The sequence below is a fragment of the Glossina fuscipes genome, unplaced genomic scaffold (genome assembly GCF_014805625.2).
Source record: "Glossina fuscipes isolate IAEA_lab_2018 unplaced genomic scaffold, Yale_Gfus_2 112, whole genome shotgun sequence".
Classification (NCBI taxonomy): Eukaryota; Metazoa; Arthropoda; class Insecta; order Diptera; family Glossinidae; genus Glossina; species Glossina fuscipes.
Window position 1 is genome coordinate 1051206 of NW_023998455.1, and position 20157 is coordinate 1071362.

Below are 20157 nucleotides of genomic sequence, written 5' to 3' on the forward strand. Positions count from 1 at the left end.
GTCCGGGAAAACCTCTTAATTGTTCACCATTGACAAGTGAGTCCAGAGAAACCTTTTATATGTTCACGACTGATAACTGAGTCCTCTTACTTCTGTCCACCATTGATAAGTAAAAAAAAAAATTGTAATTTTCGAAATTTCTCGCCATGCGTGACTAAGTAGTAGCATTTGCGCACTCTAAGTTGCTATGGAAACTTTGGACCGACTGAAATCAAACTGGCCGGATCAAAACTGAAGTTGATGCAACAAAAAGGTATAATTTTCAATTCTTCGTGAAGAAACTTCTATTATAATACGAACTTTGCATAAAAAGATTAACTGTACTAAATTTGGACCATATCAGCCTATTTTTTTGACGCTATCCTAGTAAGGATTTGCACGAAACTTAACCCTTTGTAGAGCAGAAAAGTCTATGAGTTAATAATAGTCGTAATCTCAGACAAAAATTAGCTCTACAAAATTTGGACCATCTATGCTATCTATTTTAAGGATAAAACTTGTACTACGTTTGCGTTGTGTTTTGGGCCCTCATTCCCCATAAATACGCACATGAACAATATGCTCTTATATAGAAACAAGACATAATTTTTCCTTTCTATAATATAGATGAGAATTGTGTAAGACCATGTGGCATAGGGTATTTAATAGTCGGTCTTGTCCGCCTATAATGTCGTCTATTATATTATACCGGCATTTGTGTTATTGCATTCCAAAGCGTAGATTAATTGAAACAAATCTTCCTGACAATTGACTGATTAGATGAGAGTCAATCGATTCTCAAAGGCTAAGAATCTTCTCATTCTTTTATTTCCATTAAAAGTTACGAAAACTTTTTTAATAATCTGTTTGCACTTTTTTTTTTTTTTTTATTTTAGAAGATTTATTGTAGTCATTTATTATGATGTTAGGTAATAATTTATTAAATGCTTGGTTAAACTCTTACCTCAATCTATGGGAAACGCATTAAACTATTTTCATTGTTCTTTTTAATGATACGGTAATTACTTATACAATAGCATCTCATTTCCTACCTTCATTACCTTCTCCTTTATATTATAATAACACATATAAATGCGTATGGACATAAATGAATTTTCAGTTTTTTTAGCAAGCGAACCCTCTAACACAAGCACAAATGGGCAATAAAGCGAAAATCTAAGCATATTTTAAATAATATTGTAATGCGGTAGAGTAGACTTTGGGCAAAACTTTCCAATTTTTAGGTGATTGTTGCGTTTACACTGCAGTACCGCTTGCGGTGCAAGGGTATATTAAATTTTTGCATATATATGCAACACTCAGAAGGACTTAAGATAGACCCACATTTTGACTTGATTTAAGCGTGTCTGTCCGTCTCTTGACATTTTGTTTCGTCATGCTCAACTACAATTTTTGAGATCTTTTTGGTGAATTTTTGTACACGGGCCCAACGACAAACGCTACCGGAACAGGGTCGGATTGGTCCACATTTTCGATCACTACCCTTATACAGCCTTATTTCGAAAACTCGTTATATGAATATAATTGTAGGGTGGTGGGGGGTGTTTAATGGTTCGCGTGACCGATTATTGTGGTTTTATTTATTCAAATTAATATTTTTAGAGTTAAGTCACTCGCATTCAAATGAATGTTGTACTTGAGATAAATCAACCCTTTATTATACCGATCAATTCACGAAGTAATTCTAAATCACTACCACGGGCTTCTATCTGTCCATCTATCCTTTTTATATTCTTTTGTTTAATTTATGGGCCGCCATTTTTGAGATATTTCGATGAAATTTCGTTGCCTGTCTGTCCGTATATTTCTTAAAAATTCTGTTTTTTAACTCCCAGGCCTCGATTTTTGAGATCAATTCGATGAAATTTGGTGCACCGACGTGATTTGTGGCGGAAAAAACCCTATTGAAAAATGCTTTAGATTGGGTCCCCTTTTTGATTACTGCCCTTATGAATGATTTCTGTTCGATTGACTCACCAAGTCTGGGGTGATGAAGAATATGTAATGGTGGATCTTGATCGTCGCATTTTTATTTGTTTTCGTATAGACCGTAGGATAAAAGAATTTATCGACGCAATTAAATGTAAATAACTATATGTATTGAATAATTTAATAGTTTTAACAAATTATTTCCTTAATAACGGAATTATTAAATTCATAAAAATTTATGGAGAAGAAAAATTCAAAAAGCGATTAAATCAAATCTACACACAATATGTAAAATTCATAAATTTAATTGTTTTAATATCAAGTATGTAAATATAAAGCCGGAATTCGCTCATCGATGTCCTCAGTTGTCAAGCAATTATATTGGCATAACTTTCTTGTTGGCATTTGACAAAGATTTTGCAACTCATAACAGTCCCAAGTTCATAGTTTATAATAGCACTGAACTTGTGGAAATTTGTGCCATATGCTGACCGTATATAACGAAAGGCTCAGATGCTTATGGGCAACAGACAGAAGTGTGTGTAAAACATCCGGCATCCGTGAGCATCGACGTTATGTGGGCCATGTCGCGTTTATGTGTAGGTGCAATCAAGGCACAAAATAAAAAAAATTTGTTCACCAATCAACTCCTTTTACAAGGTTACAAAGGCTTTCTTAATCCTCCTATTCACTCGCCCTGAAGTTACCTGCATATCGCACAACCGACTCTATTTTTCCTGTTCCACCCACCTTTTAAACAACCTACCGTGTCTAATGTTACCACTTTTAGGTCACAGCTTCACAAAAGCTACTCCTTTCTTTCGCCTCTTTCTATCGCCGTCAGCATGGTTTCTTTCTCGAAAGATACACAAAACCGTTACTCGGGATGAAAAATTGATTCATTGCGAGAACCGAGGGCGCGAAACTTCATGAGTAGATCTAGGCATGCCATGCTCATCCATCCAATGCAACACTTACTCGCTATAGCGAGAAGACGATACTCCGCGTTTGTTCGCACCAGGAAGGTGTGGTCTGTTTACTGTCCACACGATTTGGACGATTCGCTGCAAAAGGGCACATTATAATGTATCATCTGTTTATCCATCTGTACTGCAGATCAGGTTCCCACAACGTTGAAAGGGCTCAATCGGGAAGTACCAAACAATGCGAGTCATCCATGAGACTATGAATTGCTTGCATCCATGGATCAAGCACTTGCTAAGCAAAGCTTTGTTTCTAAGGAGATGAAGGAAAAATGTTACTATCAAGGCCAACAGGGGAAGGTGAGATCCTTAAAATTGTGAGAGAAGTGGGGAAAATGTGTCAATGGGCACTACTTTGGATTAAATATTTTCCACCGTTTTCATATAATGAATGTGTATTTTCGACACAAAAATTCCGATTTCATATTGACGCACATACCTAATAACATTTACCTAGCCTAAGTGGACCACGGCAAATCATTAACACCGCCTCTCCCGCCCTACAGCTATTCACATAATGACTTTTCGAAATAAGGCTGTATGTGGGTAATGGTTGAACAAGTGAACCCATCCAAGCCAGTTTCAATTGTATAAAAATTGTAGTTGAGACGGAAAGACGGACAATTCAAAATGTGAGCCTAAATAGATTGATATATTAAAGGATGGATCTGTATCAAGTCCTTCTGAGTATTGTACACATCTGCACAAACTTAATATAACCTTGTGCCACAAGTGGCGTAGGGTATACTTAAGCTTTCGATGAAGCCCGCGAAACGTGGCCGCTTTAAAGAACTCCAAATAACTCTAAATGAATAAATTTTTTCTCTTCGTTTTCATTTAATAAATGGATAACTAATGCATTAATATCGGAAATTGATTAAAAATTATGCAGAATTCTGTGCACGTAATCAAACGTTCTTTGATATAACGACTTGTTAAAATAAGCCCTTATAATGGAAGTGTTCCGATTCGAACCATTTTCAATAGCGTTCATCGTTGGATCAAAATATTTCGGTTTACGACCTATAGGTTGAACATAAACAAAATAAAACGAACAGTCGTATTGACTGCCAAGCAAGGTTAGACAAGCTTAGCTCGGTGCAAAAAAAATCAGAATATATTTTAAGTGAATTGCGTTTTACATATTAATGCACAAACTTAATGCACTCTCTTAGTACGAACAGTGCCCGGGTATTATTAACTTTTTTTCAGTTAAACAAGAGCTTAAAAGTTTGTTAGTAAAATTTATTTAACTAAAGGATTAAGCAAATTTTTTTTTTTTTTTTTTGTTAAACGGCATATGATAAAATTTATTTGCGCTTAAGAGCTTAGAAATGCCATGAACGCAATTGTATGAAAATTCATCTATCCTTCGTCGAAAACAATTTTATTATATTTATATAATCTTTATTTAAATGAAGAGAATTTGATAACGTGCTCTCTGTCTGTCTTTCTCTCTGTCTCTCTTATAGTTAAGCAAGATGTGATTTATTATAGTTCTCGTTTAAAAAGTCCATAAATGTAGAGAAAGTCTTTGAATGCGCTTAAACGAGTTTAATGAAAAGTTTATTGTATAAACTTTTCATGATATTCACACTTATAAGAAAAAATTATATTATTCGGAGTTAAGTTTAATATAATTTAAAGGGCTTCTCACTTAAGTCAATCATAGTCGGGGTAAAGGTGATGAGGTGCAATATGATAAAAAAAAGAATAGATTTTTTCTATTACTCACAGGTCCTGTAAGCTGTAGTAGTCCTTTCCGTAGAAATTAATTTCTTTTTTTTTTTTTTTTTGCTTTGTTTTATTCTTATGCAATTTATTTCAAAAGTTGGAACTTGACCATTGTTTTGCCAATCAGAAATTTTCGCTTATATCCTCTTGCTATTATATTACACTCAAACCTGTTTTTCACCGTTTTTTTTTTTGTGCTGTCTTTTTTTGTGCGGTCTTTTTTATGCGGTCTTTTTTGTGTGTTTACGCGATCCCTATTTACCGCATAAAAAGAATTCTTTTCAATTGTGTTGCGAAATCGTTGCGCTAAACCGTTTTATGCGCAGTCTTTTTTGTGCGTCTATTCGCCGCACAAAAGCAGGTTTGACTGTACTTAGTTTAGAACTGAGCAAAACCGAGCTCTGTCTACTACTAATACGGTTTTTTTTAAAAAACCGTTATAAAAAAAAAAAATTATGTAATTTTCAAAATTCCTCGACGAAAATTATTGAGTAATAGTATTCCAATATTCCAGGGTTGATTGGATCGGGCCCATCCTGCCATATAATAATCCCTGCGAAAACTGTCAACCTTCAATATTTTTTGGTAAAAATTCTTTGGTAATAATAATTTGACATTCAGAAATTCCTCCCACCGTTTTTGGACTACATAGATCTATTTTTGGGGTCTCATTCCATATGAGAGTTCTAATAAAACGTAATATTGGAGGTATACCTTGGTGTTTTATTACGGAAATCAATGAACTGCTGTAGGGTATCTAAAACCGACCTTGCCAGTTTACAATGTTTTGCCTATTTTTTTTTATTATTTAAATGCATAAAATAACCGGAGTGCAATTAAGCATAAATCACTCGTGAAATATTATTTAACATTTTTAGTGAACGTTGACGGAAATTGCTTAACTAACACTTAAAGTTCTCTACTAAAATTTTACTGAAATTTATTTCGATTTTTTTTTTTTTTTTTTCTTAAATTTTTTTGTTGTTTTTGACAAATTAAATTATATTTCTTTTCTTCATCTTTTATCTTTTCGCAAATTGGCTGTAATTATATTTCATACTATTCTGAGCCCTTTTGTGTAAGTAAATATATTTTGTTGTTATTTTTCATTTTTTATTTTTACATTTTTTATTTTTATTTTTTTTTTGCAAATTATTTCCTTCATCCATTAACGCCTAACCATAATAACATGACGGACGACACTCTTAATAGCAAACCTATCTAAACTGTGGAGAGGAAGTAATCAAATAAAAAAAGTTAACAGCAAAAACTTAATTGGTTTTAACTAAACGTGAACTCTTGTTGTTCGCGCGACAACTTGGTTTTCGCCAACCGCGTCCCATCATAATTTTGTTTGTCATCTTTTAATCCTTTTGCTTCTCGCTTCTCGCTTTTTGTTTTTTTTTTTTTTTTTTTTTTTTTTTCGTTGTTTTTATTTTTTATTGTAACTCTTTGGGGAATAATAGTTGCAGTTTACTGTATAAAATGGCCAATGGAAACCATTTAAAACGTCCTAAGTGGTATTTTTGTTTGTTGCGTTAATTTTAATACTTTTAAAAATTCCATTTAATAGCTTAACAAGAATTTTTTTTGATTTTTTTGCTTTGCGAGATTACATTGTATTGTTGAAGGTTGTTAGTGCGCGTTTGTTTGTTTATTTGCTTTTGTGACAAAAGGAATGCAGTGTGTATGCTCAGTTTAGCAGAAAATTTAAAAGCAAAGGTAAGTCGAGAAGGTCACATATGAAATGAAAGGAAACTTTTTTCATATATATATATATATATCGTTCGTCTTAAATCACCAAACACTCGAGAGCATGTCAAACCAGATGCTTCGTATTGCTAAAGGTGCACTGAAAACCTTTGCAAATATTTTACTCAAGATGCAGAAGACGAGCCATCCAAGTAGGGCATCGTGAATAGGAATATAAAAAGCTAGTAGAAAACCGATCAACGAAATTTACTTAATAAAATAGGAATAAGACAAAGGAGACTTAGTGAAATGCACAAATCGGGAAGACAGTCATGCTTCGCAATCGACTGGACTTTCTAAAGATACTTTCAAATTTCAAAAATTTTTGTTAAAAATAGTTACGAAAAACGGAAATTGAAGCTGCTTAGCCTATATAGATTTACGTGATGCGGTTGAATATCGATGAAATATTCTGCATTGGCTGCACTGGAATCTCAAATTTGCAGCTTCTCTTGTAATCGGCTTATAGTAATATATCAAATATCAAAAAAGTACAGTACAGTTTGTTTAGCTCGTTTGTCCACAAAAATATCTGATGTCTCCTAATTTGGACGAAGCATGCCTCCAAATCAACCTATGTTTTGATCTTAACTAACTAAGAGAACTCCGTAAGGAGCTTTTCAGAACTCTGGCGTGGTGTTTGCTTTGTTAAGGAGGTTGGTAGGTGCCTTGGCTACGTAAGTTCAAAATTTATCTTCACAAAGGGAAGCGTAAATCGCTTTTAAATTGGCATGCTATGGAACATCCAATTAGTTAGCGAAGCATTGATTCGCTAATGAGTATCCGCATAACATCAATGCAGATTAAAATTGCTTTTAGATCGGTTCCATAGTGAAAACTTACTCATAATCAACGAAAGTCAGACTTTGCTTTCGCATAGTAAAGAACTGATTTCTTATGTAGTTAGCTTTCTCTTCATACAATCGGCATTGGAAACTACACTTACAATCAGATCGCTTGCCTAGTCCATGTCTACTTATACTGCAAAGCACTGACTCTCTATCGAAGACCAGTCATGGAAATGTAGAACTACTTTAAGCCCGGCTTTCTACTTATATAGCAAAGCGCTGGATTTCTCTCGAAGACTCGCATACAGTCAGAGAAACTACTTTAAGTTTTTCTGACCTTTTTTCGTGACCAATCGTTTAAGGGATGCCCCTATTTCTGTAGCACGGTTACGATCAGAAAAAACTGAAGAAAGGGCAAGAGATATAGAAATGATGGGTGCAGTCTAGTGTCCGTGTGTCCAATCGTTAAGTATTATGTATTTATCGACTAAGCACTGACTACAGCTATGACCCATGGTAAACCTCACCGCAGGTAAGGTTTGAGCCACAATTCTTATCTGCTCGGCGACTCATGCACATAATGCGAATAAGTGAATCCCCACTTAGACCGTAAAGCATTGTCCTTCTACTGAAGATGTAGACGCAATGAGAAAAAGCTACTGTTCTGGTCAAATTAGGTTTCTAATGAAGTTCTATATAGGCATTATTGTATACAGTCTACACAGCAAACCTATTGTTACTCTAAGACATGTTTCCAACTTAGCTTCTACTTATATGGTGAAAGTGCGAAAAGCGTGCATATAGTAAAGGAATGCTACAGCTACTGCTCGATTGGCTGGGTAGATAGTTAAGCATTGCTTTTCTAATGAGGCTTAGAGTTACTTTTAGATATTTGCAGACAGCAGAGTTCAAGCTTATTTTCTTAAGACATGTTGGATTTCTATTGAATCAATTACGGTTATTTTGTTAAGTCAAGTCATATAAACGCATAGGGAAATTTTGAACTAAAATCTCACAAGTATAAGTCGTACAGGGTCTTTACGCAGATATGCTGCAAAGTGAGAGGTTAAGGTAATATAATGATATCCTTTGGTAAGATATACTTAGTTAGTCTTTCATGCATAAATCATATTAATATTGTGTTTGAGCTTTGATGTTAGATTTCCAGACGAAGGGGGCGCAAATCCTTTCGCACAAGTTAACTCATACTAAATACGTTTAAAAAAGTAATTTTAATTAATATCTTAGTGGAAAAGAGAAGGAGAGTGAAAGTGAGTGAAGAGAGCAGAAATCATATGAACAATTAATTCACTTTTCTCACTTTTATAGCTATGATGTTCATTAAAAGCAAACAAAATCAAAGAAAGCAAAGTAACGTCAAGGTTTCTTACTGTCTAACTGTCAGTTACAACTAAAACAAGAGCTTTACCCAGTTTTACAATAATTACAAGTTCGTCGAAAAAGCAAAAACTTTTAGAAATTTGAATATATTTTTAAAACACATCGAGAATACATCATATCATCGTAAAACCGCTTAGGGCACGACATCGCCTTCTAATGTATATCATAATGGTTTCCGAATAAATTTTTCTATTAAAGCAAAGAGTGTTTTTTTTTCTGTTTCATTCTCTTCACCTTGTCAAGTGTGTTTAAAATTAAGACCAAAAACTTTTTTCTTTTTTTTTCTCACAAAATTCAATCAACACATATTACTGACTACAAGTATGCACTTGCGTATATATTTTTGAATGAACACAGGCTATATAATATAAAAAAATAAAAAAAAAGAACAAAAAATGAAGTGAAAAACAATCGCCTAAAAGTAGGCTAAAACCCAAATAAAGCTGTTTCGTACATAACCGCCTGCACATACGCACGAACATGCACATACAAACACACACACACTCGCGCATAGAAAAATGCATACATTTTAACAAAAAGTAACAAGCTCGTAAACACACCCATTCACACATGCATACACACATCCCCATTTACACATCAATGCACACAATTATGTGTACGCCTATAAAGATGTATTGCAACTGATATCGATGAAAATAAGAAAAAAAACAATTTTTTTTTTCATTTTTTTATAGACAGGACAGAGGATATATTAAGTTTCCTAAATACTCGCAACGCCTAGAAATATGCATCGAAAATTTGTCGTAAACTTGTTGTAAATTGTTTTCATAAAACCTATATTAAAGTTATTTGGAGGGGTCAGTCCGTCTGTCTATGCATTCACATCGAGCATTCCACATTGTAATAATACCCTACACTACATAATTATACTTTACATCACTTCTGGTACAAAGGTATATAAAGTTTAGAGGATGTATGCAATATCCAGAAAGAGATCTGAAATAGAGCTGTTATTGTACCGATCGATTCACAATCACTTTCTGAATGATGAGGTACCCAGAGTAGACTAACGCGGGTATATAATACCCAAAAGGACTCGGATAAATCAGCCTTTTTTTTCTATATATATTAAGCTTATCTTGTCCGTCTGTCTTATTTGTTTTCTTGTATTCAACTATATTGTCCCAAATTTTCAGATATTTTGATGAAATTTGGTACATTGGTCTGTTTTGTGATGAATGCTATTGAAAATAATTTGAAGAGAACCTCTTTTTCAACCCCTAATTATATAGAAAGCCTTCACTTGGAAAGGTGTTATGTGAATCATTGTAAGGGAGTGTAGGATATTTAATGATAGACCGTGACCCATTGTAATGTTTTCATTTGGTTTCCTTAGATATACAAAATTTTGTTTCCTTTTCACTGATGTATTAACTTATCTTCAAAAATCTGAACTGAATCGCTGAGAATACTAGTTTATAATTAGCAACAAAGGGGAAAAAAAAATTGAAAAAACTGTGCTTACATTGTTTTGTGTTATAATCTTCCCATTATGTAACTGTTCGTGTTCTCCGAATTTGTTTGAAATGTAACCCTTCAGTTATGTTATGTTAATGCAAAATGTCAGGTTTTTACATGTCATGTTGCGGGCAATAGTTTATGTATTTGTTACTGAAATATTGTATTTTTTTTTTTTTTTTTATATTTTATACTATGAAGGATGCTTGGGTACGTAAGTAACGAAAACACTGTAACCTTCATAACCTGACATCAATTTTCTTTGCAAACGTTCTGCAAATGATTCATACGTAGAATGAATAGCATAACTTAGGTATCTTCGAAAAGTCAATGTAAGAGCAATTTTTGTCTGATATATAAAAAATTATTAAGGCATTGGAGAAATCTTTCGATGTATAGGATGATCATCAAAGGTCATTCGCTTGAGCCGTCATGTAGAAGATCAGGAGCCACCTTCCTTCCTTGACATTTTCTCCTTTCTGTGGCGACTTCTGTCACATCGAGTTTTTCTCTAAAAAAACAATCGAAGGAAGGCTTGAATAAGATCGATTTTGGAAAAATCCATATGGTTGCCATAAATTGATATGAAGAAATCTCAAGTTCGTTATCCATTTGCAAAAACGCCAAATATTATTCGTAAGCAATTTTGAAGCGCCGCAAGCATCGCTAGTGACCGCTAGACTTTAGGCTTTCCAGGGTTTTTGAAAAAAAGCGCAAAGCCGGCTAATAAAAGGTTTCGTAATGAAACTCATAAGCCTAATGTTTGTTAATTTTCGGACTCATATCCAAAGGTCTACCACTTGTAGTCCCAGAACGAGTGTCGAGTATCGAAACTTTCGCTCTAAACTTAACTTGTAGCTGTTATTCGTTTTTGCTTTATTTGGCAACAAATAGATTGAAAAATATCGATTTTTGAATATTTGTACACAGCACACAGCATACAGATCTTGTCTGATGTCAATGCATAAAGGATATCAACATATTAACGCTTAACTATACTATGTAATAATATTTAATTTCTTTTTTCTTTTTTTTTTTATGTCTAAAATAAAAATGAAAACAAAGAAACCAAGTGTGTAGAGAGCGAGAAAGAAAGTTGACTAACTAATTGAAACATATAGTTGAGGAAACTAGAACGTAACCATGGAGACGTGGCTATGCTATCAGAAGATAAAGATGATGATGGTGATGATGGAAGAAAAGTTGTGTTCTTGGCTTGAGGCGAATCTCGCGGTACTCGATCTACCTCAACGCCAAGATAGATTTACGTGATAGAAAAGGACAGTGTATTGCAATATATTTCATTATCTGTTCGAAATATAGGAACAAAAACTATTGCATAGTTCTTAAGAATGATATTTAATCGATAAATTCAGCGAATAATCTCAATATTCTCTTAACTTCTTAGACATTTTCATTGGTATTGCTGTAGACGTAGGTTTGAATTTTTTTGATGAAGATGAAGAAATGCGATTATGATTGAAATCTTAATTAAAAAAAATTACCAAATAGCGTTCGAACTCATGTACCAACAGAAAAGTCTTAAGAGAGATCATTAACGATTAGTAACAAGTTATAATTCCGAGTAGAAATCACGCCAAAGTTAGAGAAAATTACTGCGGAGCTAACCGAGGAACACGCTTGAAAGCCTACCAACATTTGTATCCTAGACCACTTGCAGTACTAAGAATGTAGTGGCGCGGTGGTGCAACACTGGAGCGGAATTGAGAAGGATCCAGTTTTTATATGTGCGATATCTGTCCGTCCGTCCGTCTGTCTCAAGTCATGTTTGCGTTGTGTTTGGTTGGTCTCAGCTCATTATGTAACGAAGTGTAGTGTGGTGTCGAAATTGAAAGCTAAAGTGTGAGCCAAGGTCTGCAAATGTATTGACTAGGAATTCTTCACAAACATCTGAAAAAGCTGCTCGTACTGCTCCCACGATTTTACTTCTATATAACACTACTCAGAGATAAACAATATAATTTTCCTCATCTGTAAGCAATGAACCATGTCTCAAAAAGTATTCCGTGGAGACATTTCTCATCATTTTTTAAAATTAATTCCTAGCTCTACCCCTACACAATGTTTAGGACCTAACTTCAAGTCGAATTATGAAACCGATCATCGAATTTTAATATTTTTTTTTTAACAATGTTCTCGACACTCTCACTATATAGCCTTTATACGATATGTAATTACAAAAAAAAAGACCGAAAATCCATTTATTCGATATAGCGATTGCATAGCGTATCGTATCAAGCGATATTTACAACGAAACAATTCAAAACGTGTCGGTAGTTTAATGGGTTCGTACTGTTCCCTAGGTTCATGGAGGACAAAAACAACACAATTTCTTTGTACTGTTCCCTAGGTGGATGGGGGAGAAGAAAAAAAAAAACATTTCCTAGTAGGATCGTAAGGAATATGACAATTCTTATATGCTGTAGTAAATGTGTAGAAACAGGAGAATACAACAACAAGATTGAAGACATGCTCAAATTCTATAATAATTAACACAGATAGTTACGCAGTCACCTGTATTACCTGGGCGTTCGTATGTGTATAATAAAATTTTAGTTAAATTCGCATTCTCTGCAGGATACTATTTACTACGTGATTTTGTAAACTATATTTACACAATCTATATATAAATACACGCATGCATAAGGCAACAATATAGATGTGCACGCACACATACGCATGAAAGCATATATGTTTCTTAAGAAAATCGGTATATTTAAGATCTGCTTTTCATTCTTGTACCTTAAGAAAGCTTCTCTTGCCCTAATTAGTTTTCAACATCCGCACGTACGTGCATAAGGAAAAAAAATAAAAATAAAAAGTAATTAACTGAGTTGCAGGTCTTCGCAGTTAATTTGATATTTCTCTACTGTGCTAGCTTTTATAATTATCATAGGGATAACAATTTATTAAAAGACATTACCGGAATGATAATCTCAGTAAGAGATTGAAAATTTATTTTATTAATTTTGGTCAAATTAAGGAAATAAGGACTTAACTTTTACAAGAAGACGGAAAGGATATGGAAAGGATAGACAAGTGAGACGATTACATTCAACTCTGGCTGAATCTTTTATACCCATGATCCATGAAAAAGCAAAAAAAAGTACATTTTCATTCTTTCTAGTATTAGAGGGGCGTGACTAATTTTTCGAATAATAATGGAAAGTTTGCAGTTTATGAGCAACAAGCAAAGAATATGGACAGCAAAGGTATTTTTAATTTTTGTGGCGCGGGCAGAGTGGGCGTGTCCACTGGTCGATTTTTCCATTTTCAAATTCTTTTGCAAATTTTTTGGGGCAACAGCACAACTCTTGTGAACGGTGGCATATTTACCGCAGATACTATGAAGATGGGCAAACGTGCAGATGGACAGACAAATGTAACATGCTTTTCGAATTCGACACTAGTCAAGATAATAGATGGTTTATGCAGTTTTCAAAACTTGGTTTTACACGTTGTAAAGATTTTGACAAATAAATGAAATATTTATGCGCTATAATATGAGTTGTTACGCAACCCTTGTAACCCTTGTTTGTACTGGTATTACAATATTGCCAATAGAATATATGTTCCAATTTTCATAGGTTTATCTACTGCAGTCAGCTTGCAAGTCATGGACAAAAAACCCATTTTTTTTTTTTTTTTAAAGGGCATTGCAGGCCTGTCTTTCGAGCGGTTTGGATCATTTTCAATATTACTGCGACAACTCACAATATTTGAAGCCGATGACTTTAAAGTCTTTGCAAACAGCAGAATCTATCCAATAGACATTACACAGACGGACAGGCGGACACGCTTAAATCGTTTCGGAATTTGATGCTTATCAAGAGTATATATACTATATTGTGTCTCTGAAACATCTTTCGAATTCGATAGAAATTTTTTCCTCATTACACGCTACACCGCTTGTGGTACGGGGTACATTAAGTTAGTGTTGGCGTATGTAACTCGCAGAAAGACTTAAGACAGATCCACGTTTTATTATACCGATTGATTCAGAAAACGGTTCTAAATCGATTTAAGCATGTCTGTCCGTTTGTCCGTTTGACGTCTGTCCATTTAAATTTGCGTTCAAGTTGCAGGTCGTAATTTTTGAGGTATTTTGATCAAATTTAGTACAGTGACGTGCTTCGAGCCAAGGATGAACACTATTGAAAATGGTTTAGATCGGTTCATTTTTCCGACCATTCCATATAATGATGTTTTATTCTAAAAAGTCCTTATAGGAAACAAATTTCGAAAATTTCTCGACAAAAGTTGCTAAGTAATAGTATTTCGACATTCTAAATTGGTGTGAAAACTTTGGACTGGATGGGGCAATTTTTTGAACACCTGCTTATATAAATGATTCTACGAAAACTGAACCTTTATGTGGGAAAAAAGTGTAATTTCCATTATTTCATTGCAAAAATTGGCTCATAATAGTATTTGACAGAGAACTCAACCGTACTGACTTTGGACCATGTATGAGTATAATTAACTGGTCCGAATTTCAGCCACATGGGTTTATTTCTTAGCCTCACTCCGTATAACAAAATTAATGCATAGTAGCCATTGAGCAAGAAAATTAGCGGTAAGGAATTTCGGTCACATAGGTTCATTCTCTCGGATCCTAACATATGTAGGCGTTATCACGTAAAGCAAACTCTTATATGGAGAGAAAATGTAACTTTCCATTATGAAGGCTTTTAAGAAAAGTATGGCTTAATGTCTACCAAAACGAGGGACGTAGAAATGGTGTAGGATATATAATGGCGGGCGTTGCCAGACTATAACGTTCTTACTTGTTTTCATATGACATGATCCTTTCATCTTTCACCTAAGAGAAACAAGAATTATTTATTTTTTTTTTTCAAATTTTCTCAATTTTTCTCTTTTCGAAGAAAAAATTCTTTTTTGTTTATTATGCAAGGAATCGGAAAGTATTCTTGTCTTCGCTTAATGCATAAAATATTTTTCTAAAAATTTTTTTGGTTTTTATCTTTGCCATTGACATTCATTAATGTTATAAAAATCCACCTTACTTTCTACTCCTACTGTAAGTAAGTAAGTTATTGTTGAAAGTTGTTATCTCAAAATACTGAATTAATAATAACGCTTGGTAATGGTTATATACCACAAAACAAAAGCAAAAGAAAAATAAATCTTATAAGCTCAGATAAAGTAAAGCGAAGAATTCAATTGAAAGTCGGTTATAGGAATGTTTGTAACCAAGTAAGATACGAGGGGCAACATTGGTGGAAACCGCATAACGAAAGAATGTTGGTAGTGTAGTACGAAGATAAAATGATTGCATTGTTAAGCAGAAGTTTATTGAAATAATGCCATTCACTTGATTTTAGCGAACCTTCGGAACGATCATATTTGTACCCTTGATACAGGCTATATTTGAACCTTTATAAAGGCAAGGATGAGGCGCTGTAAAGTAAGCAAAAAACAAGTGAAACAAGTCTGTTGAAAATCCTATACCACATTGTCTAATACATTTCTTTTTTTGTTGAAATACAACAAAAACAAGTTAGAATAACAAGAAGATGGGAACCTTTATATGCGGTGGTATCCAAAAAATATACTTACATGGTCCAAGTTTCCTTCTTTGTCAATTTGCTATTATGAGAAAATTTTCACCATAAAATATTGGAAGTTCGACCTTTTCACTACATAAAGCTTTAGTTTTCGCAGCAACGGTTATATGAGACGAGGTTCAAAATTTGTCCCAGCTGGTCCAAAATTTCCATGCCAATTTAGAATGCCCAAATACTACTACTTAATTACTTTTGCCGAAACATTTTGAATTTTTTTGCCCTATTACGAGTTTTCAAAATAGAGTTTAATGCGGGGTGTGGTCGAAAAACTGGGCCAATCCGGACCATTTTCAATAGCCTTCGTCTTTGGGTCAAAACACGTCACTGTACCGAATTTCATCAAAATATCTCAAAAATTGCGACGTGTAGGTTGAACACAACATTACATGGACAGACAGACAGACAAGCTTGGATCGATTTAACGAATGATTCTAAATCGATCGGCGTAATAAAACATGAGTCTGTCTTATGTCCTTCTGACTGCTACATAAATCCGTACTCTGTACCACAAGGGGTGTAGGATATAATTACGACATGTTTTCATATGAACTTAATATCACGGAGCTGTTATATTAAAAATTACACCCCTTTGCAAATAAAGACTTACTTACCGCGATTCAAAGATTGAGCCAGGTGTTCAAACTTCAGCACAATTAATTTCTATATCAAATTGTTATTATATGCCGTGTAATGTAGTAAAACTTGGACTTTTCTGGCCTCAAAAACAAAAATGTTCGTGAAAACCCTTATACGGGGGAGGATCGAGAAGATAGACTGAGATAGTCCAAATTTGAGTTAGTTTCTTTTATCCTAACTTACTATTATGATCTGCTTTTCATCATAAAGCGTTGAAAATTAGACCTTTTTTGTCATATGAAATTCAGTTTTCTTTTTATGAGAGGGGGTTTCGAAAATGCCCAAAGCGGGTCCAAAGTTTTCACGCGAATTTAGAGCACGGAAATACTATTACTTAGTTACTTCTGTCGAGAAATATTGAAAATTGCAAATTTTTTCCATGTAACGACTTTTCAAAACAAGGCGTCATATGGGAAGTAGCCAAAAAAGTAGATCGATCCCAACTATTTTCAATAGCATTTGGCCTTGAATCAAAACACTTTCATCAACACATCGACCTGCAGTTTGAACACGAATTTACATTGGTAGACATTAGACGGACGGACGGATAGACAGACTTATCAGGACCATATTCTGAATCGACCGGTATAATAAAAGGCGGATTTATCTTAAGCCTTTTTGCGTGTTACATATCTCCTCACAAACCTAATATATCTTGTACCACAAGTGACGTAAGGTACAATGAAAAAATCATACAACGGGCATATTGCATAAGCTGCAGACAAGAATAACGCTGTGGCGAATAATGATATGAGAGTTTAAATAAATTATATATAAATCTTTATAGTCTACATCACTTATTGTGTTATGGGATGTCTTCGATTCGCGTAATGCGATGCTGTGAGAAAGGAGAAAGAAAGAAAGAAAGAAATAGAGAGATGCTGGCCGAGGCCTAGTGGGTTTGTGCCCAATCGGCAAAGGCCTTTACCGATTAAGTACTCACTATATATAGCTACGAACAAGGTAGACTTTAGCGCAATGGAGCTTGAATCCGATAAGAAAGCGATAGTATTAAGGTGTAAAGGGTATAAAAGACTCGCTCGTAGCTTGTTTTTCTTTTCTTTTTTTTTGTTTTTTGATATTTTTTCATTGAAAAGACATCTGAAGCTTGATAAAATGAAATTTTATATTATATTACCTTCGTATAGCTTTCAGTAGATCGTATATCGTTTATAGTCCATGGCAGCATGGCAGCGGAATAACGTGGATCAACTGAGGCTGAACCACGGTATGTCAAAGAAACAAGACGAGTTTTCATGTTTGTTTTTGTTTTCTTATTGTGTTTGTATATTTTATCAATCAATTGAAAAACTTTTTTATATAGTTTTATAAAGAATTTCACAGAATCAACGATTTAGTTAAATATGAAAATGAGTTAAAGTAGATTTTCAATAGAAGCCAGTTAATGTTAATAATTTTAAACATTTTCTGTGTTTTTATTAATTTTTTTTTTTGTCTTTTTTTTTTTGCTCAATCAATATTTGAAGGCTCCCGAAAGACGCGTTAGGATTTTTATTAACATATATATATATATATATACGACTTATTTGAATTGTGTGCGTGTTATTAAAGTTTATGAGTCACAAGAGGCCAAGCGTGGATGTATTAAACCAGTATTGAAACGTTAGAGGTCATAGAGGTTGCTGTGGGTGGCTGTTTGTTATTTTTTTCCTTTTTTTTTTTTTTTTTTTCTTAAACAAACTAAGTTAAGTGGCGGAATTTGGAGCAAGGGAATCGCAGCATTACTTTTATAGTTGAGTTAATTTTGATTATTTTTTTATTGCTTTGTTTATTTATTTTTTTATTTTTTCCTATTTTTTTTTTTTTTGAAATTATATATAAATTTTAAAGGTTTCTTCTATTAGCTTTTATTATTGATTTTTTCTTCTTAGTTTCTTCTTTTTTTCCTTTTGTTTTTTATGTTGTTCCTCTACACTTTCCACTTGATATGTGCTTTGCTTGTGTATGCTTGGGTACGAAAAAATAAAAATAAAGCATAAGAGCTATTTTAGTATTTACTTATGCTTCACTGTGTATTTTAGAAGTTTTTTTTTCCCATCCATAACATGTCAAAGGACATATATGGAGACAGGCACACAGATACAAACAACAAAAGAGACCAGACGCATATTTTCACTGTCTGTACCAAACCACCCTTAAAATTTTATTATTATTATTATTGTTATTTTTGTTGTTGTTGTTTTAAATTTTTTTTTTTTTTGCCCCTTTTCCAGAGTTAATGCAATTTTGTCTTATTTTTCTTTTTCTTCAAATTTCTAATAACTATTTGCTTTTATTTAAAAAAAAAAAATTTTATTTCTATAATTTTTAATAATTTTACTTTTTTGTTTTCTGAAGGTTTTTTTTCAAATTTTTATTTATTATTTCAGTGAATTCGTTCAAATATTTTTGTTGTGTCCTCGTTGAATTGCAAAAAAGTACTGCCGTTGAAGGATTGCTATTAACTAACTATTAAAGCATTTTTGCTCTGTTTTAGTAAAGCAGTAAAAATACATCTCTTTTTTCGAAAGTTATTGCTCTTTATTATCCTTACACTCTTTATTTATGTTTTAGAAATATTTTAAGCTTTTGTTTATCGAAGTTTTACAAACTCTTTTATATTTCATATAAACACTAAACTAATGTTAGTTTTTTCTTTTTCTGCTGAAGCTATTCTTTGATTCAGTGCAGTCAAGTTGGTTTCTTTTCTTTTTTTTTCTCTTTTAATAATCTTAACAGCTGTTAGCAATTTTAAAAGTTTTTGTGAATGTTTCGCCTGTTGTGTTACTGAAGGGTTTGTGCATAAGCTAAGCCTGTTTTTATTATTAGAGTAGAGACACAGCATGTGTTTTAAGTCGGACAGCGAATTAGCAAAAAGTGAAGTCATAAGCAAAAAACTTGAGACATGGCTAAGTTCGACATTCAATTTCCTATGTCGTTTAGTCTACTATAATTCAAAGTTGACGATATAAACAAAAATATGGATTTTTACAAAATAATAAAAAATAACAGTTACATTTTGAAATACAGGCCTCCTCGACTTAACAGAATACTTGTAGAGCACGGTTTCGATGCAACGCAATGCAAAATTTTCGATTATAGCATAGTTCCACTACAACACGGTTTCAAAAACTCGAATATCTACTTACGAACGACAACATTTATCTGTCGAAGCTAATATATTATGATTACCCTTTATCTTTTATACCCTTCACGGAAGGATGACATATTCACTTTATCAAAGGGTTTGCAAAACCCAGAAGGAAGCTTCAGAGACCCCAAAAAAAATATTTTTAATCTTGATTAGCATCAAATTCTAAATTGATTTAAGCATGTTCGTCTGTCTGTCCGTTGGAATCATTGTCCTGGCCGCAAAATTTGGCCGAAACGTTGGAAGTTCTTGCCCGCAGATAGGTGTTGAAAATGGCCCAAGTCGGTCGAAGAACACGTTCACGCAAAAAAAAAATTTTGCATTGATATAGGCATGCCCATCCATCTGTCCGGTTGTCCGTCTGTCCGTTTCCATGGGTAGACATCAGATAGACAGACAAGTGGACGAATAGACGAATAGATAAGAAATTCGAGCAATGATTCTTGATTCAAAACGTCAATCCATTTTAAGTCTTTCTCTGCGTGGCATACATTCACACAAACATAACCTTGTATCGGGCATAAATGTTTTAGATTCCTGCGATCTAAAGTGATTAGTGAGCGACAAGATGTAAGATGTTCAGATGTCCGAATCCAAACTTAAAACACTGTATATATTGCTATCCAAGCGAGAAACATGTGTGAAGAAGAAGAATAATTTATTTATTATTATTTGCCTGAGTCCATGTCTTATTT

General features: G+C 33.6%; 1 protein-coding gene across 2 annotated transcripts in view; it reads right to left on the reverse strand.

Annotated features, from left to right (window-relative positions):
* The window catches only part of LOC119639595 (TBC1 domain family member 4), a 76111-nt gene extending 57987 nt beyond the window's left edge, over positions 1-18124 (reverse strand). For both annotated transcript variants that reach the window (XM_038037068.1, XM_038037067.1), the window contains exon 1: positions 17450-18124. In XM_038037068.1, the coding sequence (XP_037892996.1) occupies positions 17450-17569 (120 nt within the window). In that variant the 5' untranslated portion in view covers positions 17570-18124. The remainder of the gene's footprint in view (positions 1-17449) is intronic.
* Positions 18125-20157: the final 2033 nt, after the last annotated feature.